The sequence below is a fragment of the Ruditapes philippinarum genome, unplaced genomic scaffold (assembly GCF_026571515.1).
Source record: "Ruditapes philippinarum isolate M1 unplaced genomic scaffold, ASM2657151v2 ctg252_1_1_1_1, whole genome shotgun sequence".
In the NCBI taxonomy this organism is placed as follows: domain Eukaryota; kingdom Metazoa; phylum Mollusca; class Bivalvia; order Venerida; family Veneridae; genus Ruditapes; species Ruditapes philippinarum.
The window spans coordinates 231,995-245,130 of NW_026859757.1; the positions used below are offsets into that span (position 1 = coordinate 231,995).

Genomic DNA, 13,136 nt, shown 5'->3' on the forward strand with positions numbered 1-13,136 from the left:
TATCCAGACGAAAATACCCAGGTGCACAACTACACATGCTGATCAACATTCCTGTAAAGTTTCATGACTGTAGGTCAAATACTTTTTGAGTTACATGCGACACAAGTTGAAAATTGCAAAATTTTACTAAGTCAAGGGCAATAAGTCTGAAAATACAAATAATATCCAGACGAAAATACCCAGGTGCACAACTACACATGCTGATCAACATTCCTGAAAAGTTTAATGACTCTAGGTCAAATATTTTTTGAGTTACATGCGACACAAGTTGAAAATTGCAAAATTTTACTAAGTCAAGGGCAATAACTCTGAAAATACTAAAAATATCCAGACGAAAATACCCAGGTGCACAACTACACATGCTGATCAACATTCCTGTAAAGTTTCATGACTCTAGGTCAAATACTTTTTGAGTTACGTGCGACACAAAAGTGAACGGACGGAAGGACGGACGGACGGACAAGGGTAAATCTAAATGCCCGCCACTAACGTGGGGGCACAAAAATGTTATTTCAGCTTTCTATATTTAGCCTACTGTTAGTTCATTTGCCAGATCACTGAAATTGCTTTCGGTCATTAATAAAGTTGTGTATAGTGATTTTGTACTGGAAGTAAAAATAAGCTTGTTAGCATGGAAAGGGATATTATTATTGCATTTTAGTACAATAATTCAGTTTATCCTTTTAATGTTGTGTAATTAATATATATTCCTATGCATTTGAACTTGAAATAAATATGCAATATTTTATAACATTGCACTCAAAATTGATATCTATTTCCTAATTAACACACCCTAAATGCATTTGACTGCCCTATCTGTTTAATAAGGAAATAGCATGAAGCATATAGAATCAATTATAAGTTAAATTCCATATTAATACACACTTGATTTCAGGTTGGTCTGTAGGACCTACAAATGTAGTCCAAGAAGCTGTGTTTCACAGCCTGTTTTATGAAACTAAGACAAAATATGATACGGTGGGTATGACAGAAAACAAAACATGTTTATCTAGTATCATTTTTTTATTTTGAGAAGCTCATTTAATATCTATTACCTCTATGTATTAGAAAAAATGGAATAAAATACATTGTTGCTACATAGAGGTGTTTAAACAGTGTCCCAGTTGGACAAATGTACATAAATTTGTAGTAACACTGCAACCTTACAGTTATAATAGGACTGTATTCATACAACTAGAGCAGAACAACATAAAATGCTCCATGTGCAACAAACATGTAAATATTGTAGTTTAATAACATGGTTCTTGTCATGCTGAATTATATGTAGAACAAAACAATACTTCATGATTAAGATATTTTAGTGCTATAAAACGTTTCAGCTGGTGGTGAATGCCACCATTATTACAACTATAATGTCCTTATTGTATTGTATTAATTCATATATCAGTTAATACCACTGCTGTGGACATGACACAGTTAAACATCACAATGTCAATCTACCTGTAACCTAGTTCAGTTCTGAGAGCAAACTATGGTATCATAGTTTATTACCTGCTAAACAAATAGCAACTTCGCAGGTTTTAGAAAACATAAATAATCTGCCCAGGCCGTAATCCTGGTAACTTGCAAAGTGTAAGAAAACTAATATTATTTCAATAAAACCTGTCTAAAGATTCTGCATGACAAGAACCTGTTAATAAGTCAAGTATGTACTTGCAACAAATCAAACTAGCAACACTTAAGGGCACACTCCTTAAAACGTACATATTTGTTTTCATGTTTTAACTCTTACTTTGCAGCAAAATGCTGAACAAATGCATATATTTTTAGGTCACAGTATTGTTGTTTTCCCTCTAATATATTAGTTATGTTCGGGAAACCTTTTATACCAATATGACTGAAAGTCGAGTCAAAATATTACATTGTTAATTAAGTCAGTATGTGACAGACTGATCAGGGTGGATCATGCATTTGAAAATTAATTGTTATTTACTTAAAATAAAAATGATAACATTAAACAACTACATAGCAAAACTAATAAAGTTTGATCTAAATGAATAAAGATTTTACATGTAAAAAAGAACAATAAAACATTTTACTAAAATACAATGAACTCTAATTTGTATAATCAAGTCTACAGGAAATATATAAAAACAAATGTTTAAAAGTTATCCCCCAATTAAAGAATTACAGACCCATTTACTAATCCCTTAGGTTGAAGTAAATAAAATACACATCCTAAATAGTCCAGTTTAAGCTTTAAAAGGAAATAACTTAAAAACCCTGCGACTAAAGTCACAGTTAACAACATGTTAATGTGTAAATACTGTTAATAACTTAACATGTCTAAATGTTCAACAAAACACCCAAAAATGCTGCATTATCACTGTGTTCTAGCAAGTAGCGAAATGATTATTTATCTTTATTCTACATGATTTGTTTAATGAAACATTTCCATACAAAAATGTGATTGAAAAGAGTGCACACTTCAAATTATTTCAATTTACTAGGTGCTGGAATAACATGTGTAGTATATATATATAATTTGAGGAGAGTTTCCTTCTTCAATTCATTCAGATGTCCCAGTTTTTCCTTTCTAAAAATAATGCTCTTCATATCCTAAATATAAAATTATCTATAAAAGTATGCATACAGCAGTAAGGAAATGCATTTATATACATGTAAATCTCTCTCTACCTCCCATACACAGTAACACATTACTGACCACTATAAACTATCACATCAAAATTATTGTACAAAAGATAGCTGTCAAGTGAAGGAATTTCTGGTTTCAAAGTTTTACAGACCTGTCAATGTAGGCACTGAATGGTGAGCCCGGTCACCTACATGTCATACTTACTACCATGTCATTGCCATACAAATATTCTCAAGCAATATAAACATGTATGATCTCTCTAAAATATCATAAATATTTTAATAAAATAGTATGGTAATTATAAAGTAAAATCTTCTATTTTCAAGTACAGGAAATCTAATAAAAATTAAAAGAAAAACAAAGAAGATATTACATTTTGTAAATACATGTACAATGACTGTTGCATGGAGGGGACATGTTACAGATAATCTTCTACAAAAGACTGGCTGAGACAGTAATATCTCGTTAAGTTACATAGTCATTACTATTAAGAATTCTTGATTACATTTTTGTGTGTGTCTCCTAAAAAACATACTTCATAGCACATTGCCATTTCAAAAATATATAATTTCATGTAAACATATAATTTTCTTTTCTTTTTTTTATACAAAGTTCTTTCTCAAGCTGACCATACAAATGTTATGTACGTCATGGTATATAATGAATTAACAAAAACAACTGTAGGTATAATTCAATAATAATTCATGCCATTCCATCAATTATTGTTTTAAACTTAAAAAGAGGAAAATACACTGATTCAATATACAATTACAATTCAGTACCTCTACATCAATTTCATTACACAAAATTTACAACACTAGTAATCTGTGACCTCTATATACATATAAAAATCTCTATTCACTAATGGCAATGTGTGAACTGATTACAATATTATAAAATTACCTTAATATAAGAACCAATTTGTCAATATAAAACTTCTTATGTTAGAAATCTTGCTAGAAGTTATGACATAGATCATAAAATTGTCACCTTAGTGCAGTAACAGTTTAAATCCTTCTAAATTTAAAAGGAGTTAACCAGTTATTGCACTAAGGTGATGAAACGTTTGTTTTATTATGAAATGTATACAAACCCTCGTAAATCTAGACAGGAACCTTTATTTTCCATACATTACCTGTTTGGCAGTCTTTTATAAAAAGAATGATACCCTTAACGAGGAATTAAATGCAAAGGAACATGTAAGTAAGTCAGAACTAAACTACTTAAGCTACAATTAAGATGCAGTGACATCAAATATTTATACAAATGTCCTTTATCAGTGTTGAAATAATACTATTAGGTCAATATAAAGAATTTTTTTAAAGAATTGCTCAATCACTTTACCCTAACGTTAACATGAATAGGCCATTTCATGAGAATAACAGATACAGTTCACTCATTGCCATTACTGATTGTTAGATATCACAGACTTCAACAATTCAGTTTGCACAATTAAAATATCCAATACACATGTCGAAAATAGTTTATACATGTATAAAACAGTCCATATAACATTCTAAAATAAATAAAGTTTATTAAACAACAAATATAAATGGTCATATATATATAGATAGATAGAAAGAGTACAGGCAATGTACAGTGATTTAAAATATACAACTCATTGATGAACGTCAATGACAATTTCCCGTAAACAACTTCAGAAACATGTAAAACCAATGATAAAATGAATTAATAACCTTGTGGTTAAAATTTAAGTTCTTGCCACACAAAAACAAACACCGTACATAAAACATGTAAACATGTTGTGTTGTTCTAAATGCATTATAATGCAAAATAACAGATATGGAATTTCATTATTTTCACCCAAACAATTTTATTTCCGTGTTAGTTATGAATAACAGCATATTTTTTCAAAAATCTTAAAATACTGGGGGAAATTTCTATATGATTGTTTACGTAACCAGTTTAGCTTTAATTAGTCTGTGTTAAAACAGGTGTTCTCAAATCACACCAGTTATTGCAAGCCTTCAATAAAACAACTGAACCAAAAGTTTGCATATTTATTTCATTTTAAAAGGCATCTGTTACCATAACAACAGTTGCTATAATTATTGCTATAAAAGTTAAAATATTTAAATTCTTATAAAAAATATAGATAACATTGTTGCAATATGCCAAGTAAAATTAATTTAAAATATCAAAATTCATAAATTTTTGTTTTAAATTTTCAGTAAAATATAATTTCTAATAAACCATTGATAGTAAGTAGGTAAGAAAGTAAAAGAAAATAAAACCATTATTGTTTAAGCAAGATTACAAGTAATGGGAAATGGACTAGAACAATGTTTCTACATTTAACATGATTTTTGTTTGTACAGACACATGAAAACAATCAATTTTTAGTCCTGAACAGTATCTGCATAGAAATTTCACATCCACATCACAGTTTCTTCAATAACAAAATTTATGTTGCCCTGACAACAAAATGGGGTCAGCCAAACAAGGTCACCGTATCAGCGAGGCCTTAGTACTGCGGGTATGTGGAACCGATCTGCAATTAGACAAAATTTCATTTTCAATATACCTGTTAAATAACAACATTCTTATGTAATTATAAGAGAAAATTCACCCACTCTAGCTATATCTAACTTCAAATACAAAATTAAAGTGTGATATTTATATTTATCTAAAGTTATTTTACTCAAGTTGTAACAGTCTATGAGGCTTGTGATACAAGATTAAGCCATTCTACTGATTTCTTATGAAAGTTTAGTAAAGAAGCTGATTGCATCAAGCCACACTTAAACAATGATAATAATCTACATATTCATCATTGCTATACCACAACATAAACACACATATGGAGCATGCAATGACAACAGATTTTATGAACGTGAAATGATGAATAAATGACTTTCCTGGACATCCATGATGAAGCTGTCACTGAAATATCCCTTCCAAAATAATAGCATTCATCACATCCTTACACTTTTTTTTTATTACCATACTGAATTAATTTTAAATTTCTCATTAAAAAAAATTAAACAAATACATTTATTACAATTTAGATAAGGAATATCTAAGGAAAAGTTTTTCTGTGACAGCTTCTTAAACATGAAGTGCATGACACAGTCTAGCACAGAGTGTGATATACCTGCGCCAGTCTAATCATTGAGACAGCTCTGCTTATATATCTCCACCTTAAAACACTGTATGAAGCAATATGAATGTGTGCAACCATCACCATATAATATGTGTATTATTAACTTATCAAAATACACCTATCACACCATCCATATACACAACTATTTTAGCTTACCAATATTTTGTATTATTATTCTCCATAATTCTAATATAAAGAAAACAAAGTTTTCATATACAGAAATACTGGATTTTTCTAAAGACTGTACAAAAGGTGTAATTCCTCTCGGCACTCTAAAACAAAATTATATACTGTTTCACCCATGCTCTTTTAAAAGCTTTGATGCTATACGGAACCCTTAAGAGGGAATATGTAAACTAGCGTCAAGGCAAAGTTGAAAACCATATACATACTAAAGCTTTATAGGAAAAATTTGTGAAAAATTCAGCTCTATTTTGCTTAATAAACCCCCTAATCTCAGCATTGTTAATTGACAGCAGTAAGTACCATAGCATCTAGCATCTTCTAGGCAGTGCAGAGGATCGTTGGATGAAAATTGACTTAACTATAATCCAATAATAACTTTGATGATACTAACAAAGACAAGAGGAATGAATTGTTAGTATATAATTATATCATAATTGCAGGTAGTATAATAGCCTACGTACATGTGAATGGACAATGAAGAAACTACCTACCGGTCTTTCCCTAACGGCATATTCTCTCTCTCTATTGCTAGACTGTGAACAGCAAAGAAAGAAATGAAATGAGATGAAATGTGTATGAATAATGATTAGAGTGACTGTAGAATGATCTACTCTCTGACATATATTACAACAATAACACATGCCTTACTTACATTTTCTTAACAAAACATAATAGGCATGTTTCTCAGGGGAGAAAAAATGTAGATTTATCGCTATAAAATCTTGCAAAGCGTAGAATTATATGCCACCTATGTAAGAACAAATCCTATTATTATTCTGACCTCTGGTGTTATTGGTGTTTTGCTAACAGTATCTTTTTATCCAAACCTAAAAATATTAAATACTAGCTAGATCTGACATAGCATTTTCTTATCAATCTTAAAAATTTTTTCTTTTTTAAAGAATTAAAAAAAAAAGAATTTTTTCTGAAGAAGACTAGTGTCCAAAGCTAAAGAAAAGTGTTTGTTTTCATTGAACTGATTATATACTTCAATCTTAGCAAGTCAAATGTGGTCAAAAATGCAGCCATAGATAATTTAATTATTATTGCAAATTATTCTGTGCATGCATCACTGGCTTTCATAGAAGTGAACAAAACTCATAATTTCAATGTAGCTATTTAAGTATAATTCTTATCACATTACTAAGACAACTACTTGACCATATCAATAAAAAAACACAGTATATTAGAAATTGAAACGAAATTGATTCCAACCAATTATAATTATCCTACAATAAAAACGGATATACTTGAAACATAAAGATATGTTTTTATGATAGCTTTATAAGTGCTGTGTTTCACAAACCAATACTCTTCACATACCAAAATACAGCTGTCTAACCTAAGATTTGCAAGCAGCAACAAAGGATTGTTCAGCTATAGTCGAGAGTCCAAACGACGTAAAAACAATAAACATTTTCTGAGCTGAATGATGAGGGAATGTATGGGGGGAGTTAAAGAATGTCTTTTCACTTCCTGTATTCATATATAAAAAACTTACTGTAACTATAAGTAGGGTGTATACAAAACCTACAACACCAATAATGATGATACAAGATGAGATGAGAAAAACTGGATGAATATGAAACTATATAACACAATATAATGAGTATATCTTGATATTTCACACAAAGCATGCAGTGTACACACCTCTAGAACTGACCAATCAAATAAAGCTTTCAAAAACAACGTGCTATGATGTACACACTAAATATCAGACAACACCCAGTCTATGGTAGCCCATTGTTCACCTGATATTTTCTATCATTTTTTGAAATAATAATCTAAAATTAGTTGGAAGGCCTAATATTTTACTGCATTATATACTGTTCTAGCAACAAAGCGCAGAACTAACAAATCTTAATATGTTAAAAGCTTACAGCCATATAAAATTTAATAACAATAGTGAGTCAAATTTCAAACAAAACTTGTTGGGTTAAACTAAATCTGAATTCTTAGCAACAAAACGTAAAGATATTATTAGAAATTAAAACAATAAAATGCCAAATTCAAATTTATCATAAAATTATCTATGAAACATAATTAGACTGCAGTGGACATGTTATTCTTCAAAATCTAAAATATCAGGGCGAACTGGTGAACTAAGAGGCTCATTGAAAATATAAGGAGGAGTGTAGCAAAAAGGTTTATGCTGCTCAACACCTTCATAACTTACTGTAGACGTGTAAGACTGATATTTGTACGGCCATGTACCAGAGACGGAGGAATATTCGATGTTAGTGTCATACAGGGATGCAGATTTGTAATCCATGGACATATTATCGATGTAACTTGACCGGAGGCCATGCGAGATGTCTCCGTGGCTCAAACTGTAGTGATATAAAGTGTCACACTCAACGTTAAATACACATTACAAACTGCACGAGTGTTCAATAGGCCACAACAAAACAACAGGTACTTTTCAAAATGTCCTTAATTTGATGTTGGTATTTACTGTATAATAGAATATGAATGAAAATAATGTCTGCAGAAGTGATCAAGTATTTGTCTGAGTAATGTGTATGAGACGGAAAATCTCCACAGATCATGTTTTAAAATAAGCATAAAGCAAAGCTTTGCTGAACAATGCTGTCACCATGCTATTATTCAAATTAACAAATTGTTACATTTTTTAATAAATAAATTCTGTTAAAAAAAGTAAAAAAAAAAGTAAATCTAAGCCATTCAAAAACTGCATTTTATATTAAATGAATAACATCAATCAGTGAGTATAAAACACCTTGCAAGTGCTCCCTTCACACTATAACTCATAACATGACATAACTGGTTTCCGTAGCAAAAAATTTGAAATTTAAAGGTTACTTGTTTGATGAACTTGACTTAGTTTGACTAAAAATTGTCAAGATTTACATTTTAAAAAAAATCCATAAAATTGCACATTCAAAAAGCACTGTATTAACTACAATAAAATCATTTTAATATTTTATTAGATTTTATAACAGAAATCACCAAGATAACAAAACTAAATTTGACTTGTACCTAAAAATCACATTTCTGCCTAAAACTTAGTTTTTTTCTTCTTTATTTTTATTCATTTCAAAAACGTAATTGACCTTTTACAGAAGACAAAGTATGTATCGGAACTCCATTACAGCTTCTACAGATTTTCAAGAAATAAAAAAAACAGCGGATGATAAACATAAATACCCTTTCCTGTTGTTACAAAACATACATACTCATACATTATAAAGCATGAAATATAATGCAACATTGTTATAACATATTTTATCACAGGCGGACTGATCTCAAACTGCCAAACAATACAAATATACAAGTATACAACAAGCATTATACTTGCAAGGAATAGAGGACTATTTCCGCCAAAGTTTGTTATCAACCTGTCTAACCTGATCAAAAATGCATGATTCATTACACAAGTGTGGACAAATAATCCTCCTACTGTCCTTTGCTACCTTTTATACATGAAGGATATGTTCCCTTCACAATTTATATATTGTCAATAATAGTCACATTATTTCAAAGCCTGATATTTACAGAACATTTAACTTCACATTTCTCAATTCAGTATTATATCTTGACAAAACCTATCACATATAATTAGATTCTTTATCATGAAAGTTTGACTCTTTAACATGCAAGATTTACAAATTTAGTATGTTAACAGTAATTTTTATATTTTAATAATGAATAAAGCTTTAATTTTCTATTAAAGTAATAAGCAAAGTGATTTGTAAGCCATTTTACATTAAATTTCATTATGTTAGATAAAAATTACCATATTTCACTCGTGGCTACCGCCACTCATGAAATATTTATTTTCATACCACTCTATGAAAATAAATCATGTATTTATAGAAAAAACTTGAATATCCTCTATGATTTGTAAGCCATTTTACATTAAATTTCATTATTTGAGACTGAGAAAAGATCTTTTAATCTAGAAATACAATGTATACCTTATAAATTACAATAAAACAATATACATATATAACTAATGTAAGTATATAGTACAATGATCAATACAAAGAGGTAGATATATATTAAACAATAAAAACTGCAGTTTAAAAATAATAGCAATAACACTGTTAGCAAAACACCAGTAAAACACACAACAAAAATAAAACGGCACGATAGTATCCAAATCGAAATAAGAAAACAGTTTACTTATATAAACTGAACAGGATAAAGTTTAACTATACATTATACAATAAACAAAACAAATTAAATCATAGTGGGGATTCACGTTAAAATCATATGCCCAAAACAGACAACAAAATAATCCCTGGTAAATAAGGGATAGCATACATAACTATTTTACGACTTTGTAAAATCAAAGTCTGTAGCATGAATAAGGGATGGCCATGCTTATAGGGTGTCACAATATCCCCTAAATGCATTCATAATCTACGTAACACATCCCAGAGCACCAAACTTTAAAATACCTCTGGTTAACTAAAGACAGATGCACATTAAGAGAGGAAGCTACTTGTCCAAGATGTTCGACAAACAAAGAGGTGAATGTTGAAATATATCTAACATTTTGCACAAAATATCAATTGCTTCAAACTTCTCCATTATTCATCAACTGACTTGTAAAAATATCAATTTAATGTTGTAGGTAAAAAAAAAGTATTGCCAAACAGCCAACACATAGAAAAATGAAATATCCCCTTATTTGATTTTTCATATAAATACAATAACCAAACATAATCATATTCTTTCTTTAAAAAAAAATTATACACTTAACCAAAACATATATAAGACAGGTTAACTATTAAATATTTTACAAATTTTGATCCTAAACCAAACAAAAAGGTCCAATTTTATATTTGTTTTTCAGTAATTAACCTGAATAGCAATTCTGATGGTTTAAAGAATCATCCCAGCCCCAAGTTTCCTTGAGATATAATTGTACTTAACTACAACATACCAGCTCAGTCACGAATTTAGCACTGGCCCGGTGGCCCATGGCCAGTGAAAATTAGTTCGGGCCACTGAAAATCTTAAGAATATAGTTAAATATATAGTAGAATAAATTCAAAACTGGAATTCGGGCTAGTAAATTCAAAATCTAAAATTCATTGACTGCCATCTTGTACAGAGTAGTATCATTTCAAAGCAAAATATTTACACCTGTCTCACCATCAACAGGTACAAACTTTCTGCTCATGAAAATGATAAATGGTGAAGCAAAAATAATAAATTAAGTGCACACTGAAACAAACGTGTCAAGACAGAGAGAGATGGTTGGTCAATGCCTACCTAGGAGACACGCCTTTCGTGTTCCTCAAACTATAATTGTGTGTATGCTTTCTACAAGAACAAGGTAGTGATTTCATGTAAAACACACTTTCTTTAACATCTTTAAAAATTTACAGTTAACTAAAAATGAATATCATTTCCTGACAATGTCACTAAGAAAATGTAATTCATATTAATTAAATGAAACATTCATCCCTATGCTATGTTGTTAACAAACACCATAAAATAAATGCAGACTTTTTTTACATAACTTAAACATACAATACTTCAACAAACACAAAGTATTTACTTTTTAACATTTTCTATAAAATAAACTTTTCTTATTTCTTCATCTTCATTGGTAAATATATTTTAAAAAAGCAAGAAGTTACTGTGATGGTTTTTTAGCTGTGGATTAAATTTCACATCTACAGGAAAAACAGAATCTGTGAGAGGATGAATACTCAACATAAAACCTCTTCTCTTTTAAAGTGAGAGAAAATAAATTTCAGCTTAAACATAGAACAATTCAATCAATTATCTATTTTACTCTATATAAACAGGAATCAAACACTAATTAGAAAACTTCAAGAATTTCTCAAATGATTATATAAAAAACACAGCATAAAGGGTTTTTGTATGAATTCAGCTCACGTAAAATACTGACCTCTTGGCACTTGTGGTTGACCCTGAATGTCTTGTGCCTCTCTTCATGGAACTCGTGTTGGCATGGTTGTTGGTGAGCACTGAACTAACTTTACTGGCTTTCAGGGGGGACATAACAGACCCATGTGCACTTTTTGAGGTTGTTCGGAGGGGCTGAGTTGTGGATCTTTTGTGACTTTTTACATCCTCGTGCCTGATAGGGTAAAACATGCAGGATTGTGATATATGTGTAGATTATACAGAGATCATTGTCTGTGATAAAACTTCCCACTCGATATATCACTTAAAATAAACAGACAAACTGTCTTAAGCAGCTTAGATAAAATAAAAGCTTAATGACAGTTATTACTAAAGACTTGAAGAATATTAACTCTGTCTTTGCACAAAACTTCAACAATAATTTTGTTTCCTTTAAAAAATATCCTACTCCATAACAAAACCTTGAATCATTTTTAAAAACAGATAATTAGATGGGTAAGCATTCTAATGACCTCATCACTATCCAACATATCCAAATTTTTTACAACAAAATACTGGCTATCTAAGAAGTCTCTAAAATTATTAGTCACACACACGGCCTTTCAATTTATCTTCATGACTATAAATTCAATACAACTTTTGATATATAAATGATCTAGTATCAATATTAATACTTGGGCTCACTTCAATGATCTCTGTAAATTGATGGTAACTAAAATAAGATATTTTCCTCAATTCACTCATCAAAATAGACAGAGTATTACACACTATGGCTCAAGTCAGTTATGTCCCTTTTATATGTTAGGACTAGTAAAAAGAAGAAAATGCTAAAATTACAAAATGAAGAAAAATAAGACATGTTAATATCATAAAAATTCAAAAGGATAAAAACATAAACAGGCTATATGTGTCCTGTATTACATGTATAAATTCTCTATCTCAATCATGACTATGTGAATACTATCACTTATCATATTTTTTTCATTCTTGCCTGAAATTTTATAATGCGAACTAGACTATCATTAACATCTGTATAACAATATAACACAGGACACAATATTAGAGTCTGTTAAATATACAGTGTCAATTCTAAAACAGCAAAACTGTATTACAGAAGAGCAGCACAGTCGAAAACTTCATCAAACACACAGCTGTAGCAGCAACTTTCACAATAGTTTTTATGTTAATATGACAGCTGGTTCAAAACAAGTTTGTTCATTGTGAAACAATGTAGAGGTCAATTCATGAATGTATGCTGAGGTCAATTCAATGAAAATTAGCAGATATCAATTTTAAGAAAGCAGATTGAATACCCCAATTATGTCTTGCAAAATGTAAATG

At 30.0% G+C, this 13,136-nt stretch overlaps 1 protein-coding gene across 19 annotated transcripts in view; it reads right to left on the bottom strand.

Annotated features, from left to right (window-relative positions):
• Positions 1-1,004: 1,004 nt before the first annotated feature.
• LOC132757814 (dual specificity protein phosphatase CDC14A-like) overlaps positions 1,005-13,136 on the bottom strand; it is a 41,627-nt gene continuing 29,495 nt past the window's right edge. For 2 of the 19 annotated variants that reach the window (XM_060749232.1, XM_060749231.1), the window contains exons 13-17: positions 11,818-12,009; positions 11,172-11,222; positions 8,104-8,257; positions 6,419-6,460; positions 1,005-5,129 (exon numbers count right to left, since the gene is read on the bottom strand). In XM_060749232.1, the coding sequence (XP_060605215.1) occupies positions 5,103-5,129; positions 6,419-6,460; positions 8,104-8,257; positions 11,172-11,222; positions 11,818-12,009 (466 nt within the window). In that variant the 3' untranslated portion in view covers positions 1,005-5,102. Of the gene's footprint in view, positions 5,130-5,897; positions 5,928-6,418; positions 6,461-8,103; positions 8,258-9,242; positions 9,296-11,171; positions 11,223-11,817; positions 12,010-13,136 lie in introns of all 19 variants that reach the window. The other 17 variants (XM_060749233.1, XM_060749239.1, XM_060749244.1 and 14 more) reach the window with 17 other exon arrangements.